At 38.7% G+C, this 18,217-nt stretch overlaps 2 protein-coding genes and 1 long non-coding RNA gene across 3 annotated transcripts in view; all 3 read left to right on the top strand.

The window, feature by feature from the left end:
* Positions 1–347: 347 nt before the first annotated feature.
* Positions 348–18,217, top strand: part of LOC113679620 (uncharacterized) — a 32,589-nt gene continuing 14,719 nt past the window's right edge. The window contains exon 1 of the mRNA XM_089200314.1: positions 348–497. Within this exon, the coding sequence (XP_089056440.1) occupies positions 443–497 (55 nt within the window). The 5' untranslated portion in view covers positions 348–442. The remainder of the gene's footprint in view (positions 498–18,217) is intronic.
* Positions 6,745–13,054, top strand: LOC149048074 (uncharacterized). The gene is made up of 7 exons (XM_089200318.1): positions 6,745–6,976; positions 9,018–9,125; positions 9,913–10,019; positions 10,314–10,482; positions 11,320–11,499; positions 12,485–12,539; positions 12,653–13,054. Exons 2-7 carry the CDS (start codon positions 9,041–9,043, stop codon positions 12,657–12,659), a joined length of 603 nt encoding a protein of 200 aa, XP_089056444.1. The 5' UTR covers positions 6,745–6,976; positions 9,018–9,040; the 3' UTR covers positions 12,660–13,054.
* Positions 7,405–8,106, top strand: LOC149048075 (uncharacterized). The gene is made up of 2 exons (XR_016184953.1): positions 7,405–7,541; positions 7,802–8,106. It is a non-coding gene; the product is annotated as an uncharacterized LOC149048075 (long non-coding RNA).

Below are 18,217 nucleotides of genomic sequence, written 5' to 3'. Positions count from 1 at the left end.
ACGACTGTTCTCAAGATAAGGTGTCGTTAGAGAGCTATAAAATGACATAATTCACTATCAAAATGTCTGAAAATGTGCAGACATTCGCGGACTTGAAATCAGCATTTCGAATCATTTGGGCTGACAAAGTTAGAACATTCATCTCCTTATCAACCCCGAAATGATTTAAAATGTACTTATTGATGACTTAACTTAACCAAACTCTCTGAGGCAACTCGAACACGAAATGTGTTCTCCGCACTCTCAACTGATAACGAGACGTTTTTTACCTCTTTTCAAATGTAGGTCAACGTGTTACCATGGTTGCGTCAAAACAAAGCAGGAAAACATGGAACCTAATAGTGTCCAAGGTTCTTCGGAGTCAGGTTTCTCAGAGGACGCCGTAAAAATTTGTGTCAACCACTTTCTTTGCTTCGTTTCGAACTAATCAGTCGCTGGAAACATGTTTACTGAGCACATAACTGTGTTCTTATTTGTGGGTTTATCCATCGCACAAGGTAAGTAAATGTTAACGTATTTCTCCCCACCAGATGTGGGTGAAAGAGGGGATGCTGAAATAACGCTCGAGATTTGAAGTTGCGCACGGCAAATGATAAAACGTCAAGTTTGCAGTCTCTGTCTTTAGAACAATCTTCTGTAAAAATTTGAATATGTTTATCGTCGGTTTCAGTCGTAGGCATCCTAATTTCGATGTCAGAAGTAAATATCCCGTTTCTGTTTTCAGAGAACGTGGATCTAATTTTTTTCAACCTATAATGGCTTTGAGGGGGTCATAGCGTCTGAAGGGCAATGTTGGTTGCATCTTTTGGTCGTACCTAGTAACGGTAACTTATCCTATATATATCATAAAGCATCGTTTCAAGATCGGCTTGGTAACCAATTTCTTTGGTTACCAGATGTCCTCGACGAAAACTGATTAATTGCATTACACAAAAAAAGAGTTGTTGCGCACTCATTTTTCGTTTGACCGTCGCGAGTCTGAAGGGGCAGAAGGAGTCTTTTACTTTAGTCTCTTCGCCCTAACTGTTTTTCAATGTCAATTCTGACTGCCTAGAACATGGGTCAATATTTTCTGACAGTCATCACAGTGCACCGTAACCCTTGTGATGTTTCATGTGATTAAAACAGTCAATGTTTCAATCTCTTAAGACTATTAATCTACTTCTGGTGGCGATCGTAAGACTCGAAGAGACGAGATACGAGAGACTCGGAAAATTCAGCGAGGGATGTATGGTTTGCTTCATCAAATCTTAGGCCTATAGCAGACTTAATCTCACATAATTTTCCATACTCTCTGCCAGACAAGGATAACATCAACATTGCACGTGTGACTTCTGTTAACAGATATTCCAAGAGGTCATGATCAATTTCAGGCAAACAAATTTAGGTCCCTTTCTACTGGGATGGTAGAAAACTTGCCAGATTTCAATCAGCATCGATACACTAAAACCTTATTCTAGGTGAAAGGGTCATTAAACGTTTCCCATAGCTCATCCCATACCAGGTAAATATATATTTACTTGACATTTGCTTTTGGTTTTGATTGAACAGTTGGCAATATATCACTCGGTATTAAACGTACTTCGATCGTAGTTTTGTCATGAGGCAGGCGCGTGTGCAGCGACATCCTAAAACATTCCTGTATCCTTTTTCAGGAAAAAATTGATAAAAAAGTAGACAGATGGAAGCAGAGCTGAGAAAATTTCGCAGCTTCACTCGCGTGCTTGCATTTTTCAAGGTTAAACCCTCGCGTGGAACCAACAACTCATGTTTACTTCAATTCAACTAAATGATTGAAACTTTTTTTTACAAAAGATAATGTAGGATCGACGCCGACCTAGAGCGTCGGCTTCACTCGCGTGGAGTCAATTATTTCCTCTAGCCCTTCGCGAAACTTATAATGCAAATTTGCTAACCCATTCTATTGATACACACAACTCGACAGTGGCTCAGAGTTAAAACGGATGAAGTTTTTCACCAAAACCATGTATTTTTCGATTTTTAAACGCTAACAAAAATGTAGTCATGGTATGTCCACTCCGGAAGATAACACCGCAAACAACAGCAAGCTGTAACCGCGATTAGAACACTCATGCATCACATAGCGCAGCAGAACCCGTTTTTTCCCCCGATAATATTTTCCTGTAAAGAAATTTATAACGAAGCTTTTTTTGCACCCTTCGCTGGCAGCACATAATTGGTCAAATGCTAAGGAAGTGATGTACTTTAAAGCAATTATTGAAGGAGTATAATCGTAGAAGTTTTTTTCTTGCTAGCGTTTCCTGGCGCGCCGCTGCGAGCATTGCTAACTACATGTATTAGGCTGCGAGAAAATAAACAGAGACAAGTCGAAAAGGTTCTTTACTCACAAACCTCTTTTACAATCTATGACCGATGTTACGTCTCGTATCTCAAGTTAAGAGAGGATGTCAGCATCCATCGAACAAATTTGAAATATTGTGGCAAGTCGCCCAAAAATCGTTTTCTCTCCAACTTTCATATGTTGTAGCCCAATATTTCCTCATAATTGTGGTAACGAGATTCGATCTATGAGTTGGGCAAATTGTAAAATCATCGATATCTTTTGGCGTCTCGAAATGCCGGCACGTGACATAATAAGACCAACTTCAGTTTCTGGATCTCCGCAAGTGACTTGAAATGTCTTTTTTACAACTACGCAAGGGAACGACCTGAGATATGCAACGTCGGTCTTCTCGATAACTATACCCAAAAGTCCCACCAGCGAACGATTTAAATGAACAGCAAATCTCCATGCTAGCATGTAAGAGGATACGCTTATACAACAGATCAGTTAGCTATATCAGTATGTAGCTTGTCAATCGAATTAACTTTTGTGAACATTCTTTGACTTCGGCCGGTTAAGGAATCATTGATGGATTTGGACACTTTAGTTTTCTGAATAAAGTAGTTCTTGGAAGGTTTTTATAGATATGCAAAGAGGGAAATAAACCCATCTCTCGGCCTCCCTTGCTTACCCAGAGTCAAAGGTCTGATCAGAGTAGAATATTAGTTAGCTGTCACAATTTAACTTTGGCATTGTTGTGGCAGAACAGATAATCGCTCTTTGTGTCACAAACCAATAAATATGTGGATAACAGACACAACATGCCGGTTACAACATCTGTTGCTTGATTCTCAAGTCGCGCAGTCTAAACAGGCTATCCTCAAGTGTCATGACACGTTTGGGTTTAGCTAAGCCGTTTCTGTCGCTGAATCATTTTGCAATTGTGAAAATTGTCATCGATGCTATGATTGCGTAGTTATTTCCAAAGCAAAAATTGTGCGAAAGAGTCTAAAATTTACTTGGCACTCGCTAACGCGCAAGCCGCGCGGATCCTTGCGCATGTTTAATCAATTAATTTCACGTTCGAAGCCAAACGCCTCTCTTTCACTTGCTAATTGAGTCCTCTCGCTTTACATTGACAAGCCTATGGATCATTTTAGGCTTCCCTGGTGAGAATTTTTTTCTTGAGCAAAGCTCGTCGTGCGTGTTTATTGATAACTTAACTTAACATAACTTAACCGAACTCTCGATGGCAACTCGAGCATGAAATGTGTTCTCCGTATTCTCAACTAATATCGACAGGTTTTTTACCTCTCTTCAAATGTAAGTCAATGTGTTACCATGGTTACTTAAAAACAAAGCAGGAAAACACGGAACTGAACTGTCCAAAGTAGTAGGGTGTCAGGTTTCTCAGGGGACGCCGTTAAAAATTTGTGTTGACCACTTGCTTTGCTTCGTTTGGAACTAATCAGTCCCTGGAAAGATGTTTCCTGAGCACATAACTGTATTCATATTTGTGGGTTTATCCTTCGCACAAGGTATGTAAACGTCAACGCATTTCTCCCCACTAGATGTGGTTGAAAGAGGGTATTGCATTTGTGACACTCGTCGTGGACTTATGGTATGAATCATGACGTTTACGCCATGAAAAAGAAAACTGTTTTCCTTGAATAACTCTTCCACTTAATGCAAAGCAACTGAGAAATATTTAAGTGCTAAGATTAGCATATTAGGAGGATTCTTTAGGACCATGTTGATGCAAACGGCAAACAACAAAATGTCAAGTTTCTTCCGCTCTGCCTTTCGAACAGAAAAGTTAAAAATCTGAATACGTTTATCGTCGGTTTCTGTTGTAGGCATCCTAATTTCGATCTCAGAAGTCAATTTCCCGTTTTTGTTTTTGGAGAACGTGGATCTAATTTATTTCAACCTATAATAGCTTTGAAGAGGTCATAGCGACCGATAAGCTAAGTTAGTTACATCTTTTGGTCATACCTATCTCACTGGTGACGGTTACTTATCATTCTAAATGGCGCGTCGTTTCAAGCTTCGGTTGTCCTCAATTTCTTTGGTTACCAAATGTCCTCGATGAAAACTGGTTGATTACGGCCGGGTCGCATTACAGACGATTTAGCAGAAACTTGTTTACTCTAGGGACTGAATCTGTCAACACACCTTTTTTTCTGATGAGACCCCTCATTTGTGAATTTTCAAAAATTTCAAAATCGTGAAAAAAAACATCAAAGACGCCTGTGCGCTTCGGTTGGGCAGACCAATTTTTCCAAATCTCGAAAAATCAAAGGAGCCCGCCGCCAAAGCTATCGACAGTTGAAAAAAGTGACTCCTAATATAGACGACAAGGTCTCGAAAGTGAAAAAGAGAGCGAAATTTCATCATTTACACTGACGTTTTCATTGCGTGCGGTTCGAAGCTACAGCATGGACGGGCGAGATTTTCCCTTTCCTTACTACGGCCACCAAATGCCAAGAAGTGAGAAGTATTTCTTCCTTCAGTACCTGGGTAACACCGGCACCCTCAATTTGGCCTGATGTGAGCGCCGAACAAAGAAGAGTCACTGTTACCCTGTCGTGACTGAACAAAATTTCACCGCTTAAATTTCCCCTGTGTGATTGACGCTTGCATTTTCACTCGTTGAAATGCGACCGTATAAGCTCAATCTTATTTTTATTTCCGGTCTGATGCAGTTTGATTTTCCAGCCCGATTTTTTCAAGCCAAAACGAAAATTGGTCCGTAGTGCGACCCGGCCGTAAGCTCAATTTTATTTTCATTTCCGGTTTGATGCAATTTGATTTTCTAGCCGATTTTTTCAAGCCAAAATAAAAATTGGTCCGTAATGCGACCCGGCCCTTACACAAGAATACATTAGCCCCATTCATTAAATTGAGCCAGTTTCCTTAGGCATTTAAGATTTATTAGGAAGAGTTGTTGTGGACTCGTTTTGCGTTTGACCGTCTCGAGTCTGAAGGGGCACAAGGAGTCTTTTACTTTAGTCTCTTCGCCCTGACTTTTTTTCATGGTCAATTCTAGTTGCCTTGAACACGGTTCTTTCAAACATATTTTCTGACACTCATTACAGTGCACCGTAACCCTTGTGATGATTCACGTGATTAAAACAGTCAATGTTTCACCCGCTTAAGACTCATTGTCTACTCCCCGTGTCGACCACAAGACTCGACCAGACGAGATACGAGAGACTCTTGAAAAATTCAGCAAGGGATGTGTGGTTCGCTTCATAAAATCTTAGGTCTATCGCAGACTCAATCTCACATAATTTTCCATACTCTCTGCCAAACGTGGATAACATCAACATTGTACGTGTGACTTCTGTTAACAATATATGCCAAGAGATCATGATCAATTTCAGGCAAACAATTTCAGGCCACTTTCTATTAAGATGGTAGAAAACTTGCCAGATTTTGATCAGCATCGATAAGCTAAAACCTTATCGTAGGTGAAAGGATCATTAAAAGTCTCCCATGGCTCATCCCATACCAAAGATTTAAGGTTAAGTACGGAGTCCCCACCGGTTCCTGCTATAAATTCACGCCACATGTATTCGGCGACATGTCACTCACGTTGTGACCTAAGAGTTAAAGAGTTGCTATGTAATGAAAAAAATGAATGTTTATGAAAGAGTTAGGTTATATCTATTTACTTGACTCAATGACACATACACACACACACACATATAGATTTATTTATATTTACTTGACATATGCGTTTGGTTTTGATTGAACGGTTGGCAATATATCACACGGTATTTAACGTATTGTCATGAGGCAGGCGCGTGTGTAGCGACTGGCGTGACACCTTAAAACATTCCTGTACCCTTTTTCAGGAAAAATTGAAAAAATAGTAAAAGGAGAGATGGTAGCAGAGCTAAGAAAATTCGCAGTATGTTTAACGTGAAATGATCCAAAGAGGAATGAGACACGCTTGAGAAAAGTTGTGATACATGATTGTGGAATGAGAAAAACGACCTGCCAAAGCAACACTGTTTTGTCACGTTACCCAAAAGAAGGTCCTGCGTTTAAAATCAGTCACTACGGCATGTTCTTCATATCTAACAGTTTCTGAAAACACTTTTTACTCGTAGCGCAACCTGCGTGTCTTTCGACATAAGAATGTAAATATGTATAAACTGCTTGTATTCTTTTAATATAGAATATCCTCTCCAAAATGAAAAGACAAAAATGCACAATTTGTTTTCTTAAAGGGCATGTAAACCCAAAAATACATGTTTTTCTTATACTATGTAAAAAGTGGCGTAGAAAACGAATTTGAAATTAGTTTTGTCCAATTCGACTTATTTTAGGAGAAAATCGGCATTATCAACTGAAATTCCACTTCCGGTAAAAACAATAGCGAGAAGTCGTGACGTAAGCGGTGGAACCAAAATATTGCGCAACACATATTTCCCAGTAGAACTGGTGTGGGAGTTCGTGTAAGTAGCGGTAGTTCGGAAGATGTTTTTTCAGAAGGTAGCGACTCGAATGCCTTAAGCTTAGTACATGACAGCGCTGGGGATAATCCAGAATCTTTAGGAGAGTCTGGGCTACGTCCGCCGCGTAGGGTTCACCGAAGCGATCCGCACGAAGACAGTACAGAACATGTCGACAGCGATGCGACCGTCTCGGAAACTCAGACTGGTATTTAATTCACTTTGTGATTTATTTGTATTTGACATGAAAATGCAATACAGCGAGGGTACAATCTAAAGGAATGCAACAGAATTTTTTTAAACTTGAGCTTCTGAGAGTGTTTTATATAAAATTATCAAAGGTGCGAGTGTGGAACTTGTCAACCAATACCGAAAACTCATGAAAGTGTTTGTTGTACGGAAATCGGGCAATTGTGGCAAAATGGCCTGAAACCCAGATAAGTTGTATCACTGAGCATCCAGGTTTTCAGTCAATTTGCCTCGATTTCTGGGTGCTGGAGACGGCCAAGTACGCTTACAGGCAGCAGTAAAGCACAGATAATCACACCAGAAACGACTAAGCTAAATATTTTCTGTTTCATCTGTTTTGTTACATTTTGAGATCGATTTACTTGAGTTGTTTCTGCCATTGATTTAATAATACAATACTAGAGCTAGTTGTTTTTCGCTTCTTTCCTGGCAGGAAATTTCGCTAAATTGCCTACAGATAGCTTGTTCGTTGGTGTTGGGGATATCTCAGCAAACACTTTAGGGTCGCTGTGCTATCTTGTGCGGTAAACAATATCCTTCATCTCAGAAGCATTTCCATCGATAAAACAAGTTGTATCATGTGCATTTCCTTGTGTGGCCTTCATAGTTATCCAACCCTGTTTGTGTTTGCTTCGATTTGCATTATTGAAAAGATAGTTTTGCAAGCTGAAATCAGGATCTTTTAAGTTGTACTCAAAATGATGAATATTGTCCTACTGACCTTTGAATGTATTTTCACTGCTGTGAAAACCGTGACACAAATTCTTCTGCTGTTTCTCTGCAGGGTTTCTCAAAGGAAGCACTAAGTGGGGCTGGCATGGATTTTCTTATAGAACATAAGGGTTGATTATGGGATCCTGTATAGAATTCTTTGTATAGAACCGACAAAATTCCAGATCACGTTATAACACACTGATATCAACGAATTCTCTTTCTTTGATACGTGTTTCGACAGGCAAAGGTTCAGACATGTCAGTGTCTTTTACGGGCTCAGCGCTGGCTCCCAAACAACTGGCTTCCCCATAATCTTTCATTAAATGAGAAAAAAGATGTTTTTAGAGAACCAATAAAGCTATTGTTGTTTAATTAGCGAAACGTTCTCATGTAAATCGATTTTGTACTTTCTCTGTTGACCTCTAACTTTTGAAGAGCTCAACTTCTTTCTCAGTTTGGTCAGCCACTTCCGAATCCTCGTCGTCTGCCGACTGTATGGGTCGTTTTTCGTCTTCCGAATAATTTGCTTCTGGTGAGGCCTGAATCGTCGGTACAGCACCAGGAATAAAAATGACTGCTACAAACAACAGAACGTTCGAACGGCTCGACGAAATCGGCTATTTTCACTTGAACAAATTTCACAAATTGTCGCTTCAAATTTGCGTCATTTGGAAATATTTGCATTGTATGCCCAGTTTTGTTTGAATCAGTACAAAACTGGACGGCACAACGCTTCACCATTACGAAAAAATTGATTATATTGAAGCAAACTGTACGTAAAAAAATCATGACGAGACCAGCAAACAACGGCTGTAGAAAAGACTCCCTCGTGCCTCACGCGATTATAAAACGAGACTTTGGAGGATCCACCCGTGACGTCACAGGAAAGATGGCGCCATTCAAGATGGCGAATGTTTCGAATTTGGAAGAGCTTTTACAAAGTGAAAATGGACTTTTGAGAATAAACGAATGGTACCTTTGGTGTACTTGATATATTTACTAAACATCTATGTGAAAAGAAAATGAACGTTTTTTGGGTTTACATGCCCTTTAAGTTAATTAGTCTTATCAAGAATATGTTGTAGGATTAAATTAGTTTAAGTCTTATTTTTGTGCTCACTGTTATCTCACTGTTCTCATGTATACTGAAACAGTGTTGGTAACCAGCAGTGGATATTTACCGAGATGCGAAGTGGCAAGGTAAATATCCACTAATAGCCACCTCAACTTCGGTGAATAGTTGTTAAATATCTGTTAGATACTGAGGCGTTAACTCAATTTGCTAGTGTCGCAGACCACAGCGTTAAATATGTCAACCCTAGCGTGGTTCAAGCCCACCTCAGCAACTCCACAAAGAGATTGTCGTGTAGACGAAGAGCCAACTGCAGACTCATGTAAGTGAACTTAGCTCTATAAACGCATTTTTCCTTCACGCTTTCCAAGGTTTACTTATATTACTTCAATCTAAGTGTTACAGGAGTTTTTGGATACCTTCTCTTTATCCTTCAAAGATACTTCCTCACTATTTTAGTTGTCCTATCAAATAACCATTGACAAAACCAAAAATCTTTGAGTATAGACGCAAGTTAAAGAAAATGAATAATATCCTTCAGTGGATGCCGGCGTTAGTTGAAAAATTATTTCTTTTTCAGCACAATTACGACTAAATTCTCAGAAGAGGAACAGAAGAGGGACAAACAAAAAAGAAAACGAAAACAGAAATTAAAGAGGATGACCATCTCATTACTATTCTCACTTTGTCGGGCATTGTGGCGCATTTTGCAGGCTAAATATCCACTAATAGCTGTTTCGGCGTGCGAAATTGTCTTTTTATGGATTTTGATGTATGCATCTGCTTTATTTCACTGAAACGTTTTGATTTGCTATCCGCACTACGAACTTTCTACATACGCGATCCACAAGTGGTTTTTGTCGCGACAATCTTCACTATCGATCGGTAGGTGACTGTAGGACTGAAAACACCAGTCAAGTTTGGAGGTCCTTGTGGACCTAATCAGTCTTTCTTGATTTTTTCAAATGAAAGAGTTGTCGGGTTTCGCTGTCCACCCGCATTTCGTTTTGTTCACCTTACCTGCACCTAGTAGCCTCTGGGTTTAAGACCATATAACATGGCGTACATTTCTTGTTTGTGACTTGATAATGCTTTTTGTTTTATTTCAGCATGCGGCAGGTATACTATTCAGCTACACGAAGATCGTTGGAACGCTAGCTTGAATGATAGCTCCTCAAAAATTTATCTGGACTTGAAAAAAAATCTCACAGATATCGTAAGTGTTTACCGTTTTGTTGAATAGTTGGTGTATAACCTCAGGCTTAGAACAATGATGGGAAAAAGACAATAAATACCTCTTACTAACCGAGATCGAGGTTTGTACCTTGAGTCACGACTGAACGAGCTTTTTTCCTGCTCGGAAAACGGAAGCGAAACTTGTAGAAAGCGCAAGAGTCTAGTCGATAAGGTCAAACATCCCGATTTAAATGTTCGGTCTTTGTTAAAAATATTTTCTAGTGAAAAGCAAACGTTGATAGTGATTAGCATTTACTTTATTTTCTCGCTACAGTTATGTGCTAAATTGAAGATTTACAGCCCTATGGTGATGTTTTCAGAAGTGACTTTCAAAAAGGCGGCTGGAGATTGGTCGATTGCAAAAGTCAAAGTATGCCTGGTTTTAATTGATATGGAAGCATTACTACACTGTTACACAAAAAAATACACCTATGAAGCAGTCGGTTAGTATCATTAATTTATTAAGAGTCGCACTCTGATTGATTATTGGTTGAATAATACCTCACAAGGAATGAAATTATTCTTAAAAGTACAAATTGTAAAACTCGTCGTGCACTTCGCGATTTTGTGATGATTAATGGGGAACGAGGTATCTCTGATTATTACCGTACAGGTATACCAAAATGATGTTATCTTCAAGCTCTGTGGATAATGTCAACATATCCCTATTTACTTTACTTATTTTATCTATATTTGATAGTTATTGGCCTCAGGCTCAGTGAATATTGTTAAATAACCCCAGAGACGAAGTCGAGTCTGAGGCGAATAATTGTTTTAGTATAAATGCGAATAACTGTTTTGGTATAATTGCTCGGGTGCTTTCGAATTCTGTTGTAAATTCGTTTTGTTTTTGAAACCATTCTTTTAAAAACTTAACTCTTGTATCGAGATCAGCATCCAATTTCCACCAGAATTTAACAAGTTCATTCAATCCAATCAGCAAATACTTCATGGCAAGAACGCTTTCTTTTGAAAAGTGTTAACTTAAACTCATTATCATCGTTTGTACTCGTCAGAGTTGCATTTTTTCGTGCTCTCCAAACTTCCCGCGTGCATCCATAATTCGATACACGCACGCTAAGCATGAAAAAATTCTTAAATAGCGAGAAAGATGGCAATTCTCGACCAATCAGAGCGCGTGCGCGCGTAAAAAAAAAAATTATTTTATATTTTCACATTTATATCATTACTTTGTCCACGGGAAGTTTGTCCATGATGCAGTAAAACCCCTGTTTTGTAGCTTTCAGTAATAGTTAGATTTATGTTAAATATTTTTTTAGGAGTTACTTTCTCAGAATGGAAACCAAAGGATGGCGAGTGCAAAAAGTGTGACGGAGGAGGTGGACCATTTGTGGTTGAAGGTGTATGTAAGAAGAAAGAACACAGCTGTCGGGGACATAAGTACAAGTCTAAAGACTCAAAGGATTGTGTGACGTATTGCCCCTCAGCCTCAAGTCTGGGTAGGAAAGGATAATTCTCTATAAAAATTCATCGGATCTCTAACTGCATCAAGAAAAGCATCACTTAAAAACTCTTAATGTTCTGCATTAACCACCATTACTTCGATTACATCTTTGTAAATTGAATGGCGTGGCTCCCTCAGTGCAATTCGATTTCTGTAGTATGATTCCTAAGGAACTGACTGACACTGGAAATATAGTTCTTTTTTATGTTTGATCAGCCCATCGTACAGAACCAAATAACTACGCATAATAAGATACTACTTACAATACTAATCATAACCATTACGTTTTCCTCAAATGTGATTAGTGCATTAGCTGCTTTATTCTTCACTAATCATTCTGTTCAGCTGTAATCGGACAGTTGGCTGTAATCGGACAGCTGTGATCAGTCGCCAATCATACTCAGTCCACCGAACAAAATCCACCAATAACAGAATTGATCACAATAACCATAGCAACAACCATTCATCCTGAAAAAAACTGGGGAATTTCAAAAATGGAGGAATTTTTTACTTTAGACACTCTCTATACCGGAGTTGTTTGTCCAAAATGCATGTTTTTTCTTTGGGAAATTGTACCAATTATGATTAATTGGTAACAGGAATTCTTGTAGTCCAATTCTGTCAGTAATCGTGCTAGTGACTGACAAATTGGACTCCCGCTTTGCGGTCGCCCGATTTTGTTAATCACTCGCATGATTACAGACAGAACTGGACTACACTTGGTCCTATTACCATTATTTATTGAATGTTACGTTAGTTGCATCAGCAACTTTTTTATTTCTTTTTTATTACACTTTATTAACTAAAGTAGGCAACAAAACTTAGAAAAAAATAACTAAATCTTTTGTTTTCATTCCTGCCCATAGCAAAACTATGTAATAGTGCAGCAAATATATATTGTAATAAAAGAGGTATCGTCATTGCTATCATTCATTTGTTTATATATTTAATAATTTATTTCTTTATTCATTCATTTTCAGTGGTCGCTGCGGTTTCCAACCTTATTCTGGCCATGTGGATCTCTATTTCTTACAAGTAATGATAAGTTTTTCATAATTAAATTCATGCCCATAGACATCTAGGGGGAATCGTATGAGACGTATTGTATTTCGCCTAAACTAATTTTAATTTTCTGTTTGTTTTTACAGCTTTTAGCACGTGCTGAGAGGTCTTGAAGTATGGATCCAATAAAAAAAAAAAAAAACTCGAAGTTTAAAATCCAGTAGTATTTTTCTTTGTTTTTATACGTGGAATACGTTTGTCTAGACTGTTCGAGTATATATCGAATATATAATACTTAGCAAAGTGTGCACTTTTACTGCTATAGAAAAAGATAGCTATTCTCGGGTGTTTTAGGCAATACTGCACTCCTGTCTTTCAATTCATTGCTTTTTTAACTACTCGTTAGATTATAGCCCGTGGAATGTATAAGATATTCTTTCCTTGAGCTATTCTTTTCCTTTTTTGGGAGAATTATTTTAAACCTTGAAAAGATAATTGTAGGTTAGCAATGGTTTGTCATTTTGTCATTAAAAGTCTTTTAAGACAAATTCAGTGTCAAGTTCTCACAGTTTCTACATAAAGAAGGTAGACCTTCGAGAAATTCTACTTTATTTTGTTTCCATTCGAATGTTTTTTATCCAATATAAGATCCGATAAAGATATCTCTGCGACAAGCGGGCAAGGAAATTATCATCGTTAACACTTCGTTGAGCATTGTGGTGCATTGTGTTTTACAGGCTAAAGTTGAGCTTTTGACAGGCGAAAGGATATTTTAGCTCGTGCGCTCGCTTTATTTGTCCAAAGTTGTCGTCATTTTTCATTTTTGGCTTTCAAAGTGATAATGATAATAACAATACAGTTTATTTTATTGGGCATAAGTATGTTTGGACCCTTCTCACAGCCCATTTATCAAGCGCAAAGTGTTTCCCGTGCGAAGGAGATGCTTGAAGCTTTTAACCCCCTCTGGTCTACAGATGGAAAAGATTCCTGATGCAGTTCTTAGTTCCGTTTTACCGTCGCTAGTCTGAAGGGGCACAAGGAGTCTTTTACTTCAATCCCTTGGCCCTGACTTTTTATCACGGTCAATATTCACGGGTAGGGGGAGGAGCGAATAATTCAATTTCAGGGAAACAATTTCAGGCCCCTTTTCCACGAGGACGGTAGAAAACATGCCAGATTTCAATCAGCACCGACACGCTACAAACCTTATTCTAGGTGAAAGGGCCTTTAAACGTTTCCCAAGGTTTTTCTGTTAAGGACGGAGTCTTCACACCACATGTATTTATTTGGCAACATGTCACTCACGTTATGACCTAAGAGTTACAGAGTTGCTATGTAATGAAAAAAAAAAATGAATGTTTATGATAGAGTTAATGAATAGGAAGTCTGCAAGTCGATTTTCGCGTGGAACAGTGCTCAATACGTTGAATCAGAGCAAAATAAATATTATGAGAGGAAAAAAGGACGCAACTACATTTCCCATTTTGGGAAATGTAGTTGCTTCCCTTTTTCCTCTCATAATATATATATATATATATATATATATATATATATATATATTTACTTGACGTTTGCGTTTGGTTTTAACTGAACTGTTGGCTATATATCACTCGGCATTGAAACGTACGATCGTATTATTGTCGTGAGGCAGGCGCGCGTGCAGCGGCTGGTGTGACATCCTAAAACATTCCTGTATCCTTTTTCAGAGAAAATGTGAAAAAAAAGTAAAAGGAGAGATAGTAGCAGAGCTAAGAAAATTTCGCAGTCCATTCTAGGAATGCCGCAAAAGTTATGAAATGAGTCATGGAATAAATTTAAGATTAACATTTCCTGTGTGACATACGTAAACATATGTTTGTTCTTATTTCAAAACCTCGCTGGACAGTTTATAGATCGCGGTATTTGGGGTTCCAGATCGAAAGTTGAATTTTTTCCCGAAGGACACCCGCGAAGGTGGGAAGTAACCTTTAACCCTTTCGTCTCCTTTATGATGTATTCATTTTTAACATACGTCCCTGAGAAAGAATCAGGTCTTGTACAGGTAAATAACTTCTTCTTCTTCTTCTTCTTCTTCTCCGTATCTCGACCTCTCGACAAATCTAATTTTTCAAAGATTTCTGAGAATTCTGCCCGGTCTCCTGTCTAAAATTCCTTGAAAAGTTGACAAAAAAATACCACCTTTTTTATGATATGAGAGAGAGCACATCCATCGATCTGCACTTTAACCCTTTAATTCCCGTAAGTGATTAAGGTGAATCTTCTCCTTAAAATATCCATACATTATCCAGCAAACAGGTAATGAGAATACTCAAACTTATCAGGTAGAAGTTGTTATCTTGATTTAACACCAAATTCTCATGACACATTTAGTTTAGGAATGTGTAGCAGCTTGGGGGGAGAATTTTCAAGCAACAAGTTTCAGGGCGTTAAAGGGTTACCAAAAGGAAGAGTATGGAATCTGATACAGAAGTCGCATTATGCATGTGATCCAGCAACCAAAGTGAAATTAAAGATAATTGCTTTGCACACAAATCCAGCTGATTGAAAAATTCAGTCGATGGAATCGAAGTTTGTTGTTAAAACCCAATCTACTGCTAATTCACTCATATTGTTTAATCGACGTTTTTTGTAACCTATGAGTGCGAACTAGCGTTTGTTCTTCTTTAGCTTGTGCGATGATTAATTTTGTGGCAGACCGAGTGTGGAATGCATCCCTTACAGACTCTAAGTCAAACGAGTCCAAAGCTTTGGAAGACATGACATCTATATGCATGGCAGTAAGTCCATTTACTGGTTTCTGTTTAACCCGACTTCTCGATCATTTGTTCGATAAGAAGGAATTCACGTTTCTGGTTTCTTCAATGAAGAAGTTACATACACAGGGGTCTAAGTCACGGTTTAGTAAAGTTTTGTGGCAGATCATTCCCTAATCGAAACTTTTGTGCCGAAAAAAGGCAGCAGAGGAAGATGTTTTCCTTCCATAACTTCAGCGAGGAAAGCACGTAGAAGGCCGTAAAGGCTAGTTGGACGTGAAAATGTGGCTTTAACTGCTTTTCTTACGATTTTCTGATGAGACTATTCCTACGAGTGAATTTGGAGCTCCAACCCAGCTTTTAAGAGAAAATGTGACCAAAAATCGAACATTTTCAAAATATGAGAGAGAAAAAACCCACTGGATACTCCGTTTGGCTGAATATCGATTTATTTTCGATAATCACTGAATTCCGCCAAAATGCCGCTGTTGAAGCTCAAAATTTCAGGCGAATCTCACAACGTCGCGTCTCAAAATAAGAAAAAAATTTGAACCGATGAAAAGTACCAAATTTTGAAAAACATCATCAAAACACGTGTTGGCAACAATTTGAGCAATTATTTACCATTTATTTACACAATCTAAAAGAATTTTTCCGACCGGCCAACTTCTGACTAGTATAAAAATAGGTCAAAAGTAACCCGTTATTTCACTTTCACACACCGAAAATGTACACATACACAAGCAAACTCAATTTTTGCGCATTTTACGTCCAATCTACGGCTTAGTTAACATAACATCCGCCTACCTTTCAAGTTGCTGTTGTGAAGGAGAGGGCTACAGTCCTGAAATTGTTGTATCGTTCACATAAAAACAAAATAACTTGGAAGGATAGTCATCGACTCCTTGATCATGCTCGTACAAAGCGTATTTCGGGGTTTTGATTTGAGGCTTCTCTATTCCCATTTCGTTGAAAAGGAGACTGAAGCCACGTGTTTCACAGTCCAGACCTCATTTTGAATTTATTGGCATCATTCCGCATGTACACGAGAAACATGTTTCTGAACTAGCAATATTTTGCTTACATTTGGTTCGTGGTTCGGTTGAATACTAATATTTAAGCAATGATCACTTACGTGATGTAATTAAAGCCTCTTTTTCAACGAAATGGGAATAGAGAAACCTCAAACGAACTCTCTAAGACAACTCGAGCATGAAATGGATTCTCCGCACTCCCAACTGATGACTACACGCTTCTTAACCCTCTTCAATGTGTTACCATGGTTAAGTCAAAACAAAGCGGAACTTAACAGTGTTCAAGATACTTGGGTGTGACGTTCCTTGGAGGAGGCCGTTAAAATTTGTGTTGACCACTTGCTTTGCTTCGTTTCGAACTAATCAGTCGCTGGAAGTATGTTTCCTGAACGCATATTTGTGTTCATATTTGTGGGTTTATCCTTCGCACAAGGTGTGTAAAATCTAACACGTTTCTCCTCACCAGATGTGGGTGAAAGAGGGGATGTTGAAATAACGCTCGAGGTTGAAAGTTACATTTGTGACACTCGTCGTGGACTTACAAAAATGATGAATCATGACGTCTACGCCATGTGAAAGAAAATTGTTTCCCTTGAACTAATTAACTCTTCCACTTAATGCGAAGCAACTGAGAAATATTTAAATGCTAAGATTGGCATATTAGAAGAATTCTTTAGGACCATGTCGATAAGCGAACGGCAAACAACAAAATGTCAAGTTTGCTCTCTACCTTTCGTACAATAAAAATCTGAATACGTTTATCGTCGGTTTTTGTTGCAGGCATCCTAATTTCGTTATCGCAAGTAAATTTCCCGTTTTTGTTTTCAGAGAAAGTGGATCTGATTTTTTTCAACCCATGATGGCTTTCATAGCGACTGATGAGCAATGTTAGTTGCATCTTTTTGGTCGTAGCATTCACAATAGCGTGTCATTTCAAGCTTCTGTTGTCCTCAAATTCTGTGGTTACCAAATGTCTTCGACGGAAACTGATTGGTTGCATTACACAAAAAAATTTCTTTAGCCCTATTCATTAAATTGAACCAGTTTACTTTGGCATTTATGATTTGTTAAAAGAGAGTCGTTGTGGACTCGTTTCGGGTTTGACCGTCTCGAGTCTGAGGGGGCACAAGAAGTCTTTTACTTTGGTCCCTACTGCTTGGTTGCATTACACAAAAAAATTTCTTTAGCCCTATTCATTAAATTGAACCAGTTTACTTTGGCATTTATGATTTGTTAGAAGAGAGTCGTTGTGGACTCGTTTCGGGTTTGACCGTCTCGAGTCTGAAGGGGCACAAGAAGTCTTTTACTTTGGTCCCTACGCCTTGACTGTTTTCCACGGTTAGTTCTAGTAGCCTAGAACACGGGTCCTTCAAACATATTTTCTGACACTTATTACAGTGCACCGTGACCCTTGTGATGTTTCACGAGACTAAAACAGTCAATGTTTCATCCGCCTAAGACTCTTTGTCAACTCCCTGTGGCGACGATAGCAGTCAGTGTTTCAACCGCTTAAGATTCTTTTGTCTACTCCCTGTGGCGACGGTAACAGTTAATGTTTCACCGCTTAAGACTCTTTGTCTACTCCCTGTGGCGACGATAAGACTCGACGGCACGAGAGTCGAGAGACTCTTGAAAAATTCAGCACGGGATGTGTGGTTCGCTTCATAAAATCTTAGGCCTATTGCAGACTTAGGGTACGTTCTTTGGGAGAATCCGTATCAGGATTTCTGATTTTCGTGCAAATCCATTTTCATATCAGTGATCTATCAAATCCACTCTGGACAGGGATTCATCGGATCACTGATCTGCTTGATATAAAGACAGATCATTGGATCACTGATCTAACGCGTTCCTTCGGGCGATTTTCGATCCGAAACTAATCATTTTGCCCAGCGGTGCTCAATTTTAAACAAGCGGCAGGTAC

Source organism: Pocillopora damicornis, chromosome 3, assembly GCF_964200805.1.
Source record: "Pocillopora damicornis chromosome 3, jaPocDami1.2, whole genome shotgun sequence".
Lineage (NCBI taxonomy): Eukaryota > Metazoa > Cnidaria > Anthozoa > Scleractinia > Pocilloporidae > Pocillopora > Pocillopora damicornis.
The sequence above is the reverse complement of the archived record's forward strand: the minus strand, read 5'-3'. Positions and strand labels throughout refer to the sequence as shown.

Bases quoted from the DNA above. Each gene is read 5' to 3' on its own strand.
- LOC149048074 (XM_089200318.1), top strand. From the start codon at position 9,041: ATGTCAACCCTAGCGTGGTTCAAGCCCACCTCAGCAACTCCACAAAGA. The intron at 9,126-9,912 runs GTAAGTGAACTT...GTTTTATTTCAG, and splicing joins AGAGCCAACTGCAGACTCAT to CATGCGGCAGGTATACTATT. The intron at 10,483-11,319 runs GTTAGTATCATT...ATATTTTTTTAG, and splicing joins ATACACCTATGAAGCAGTCG to GAGTTACTTTCTCAGAATGG.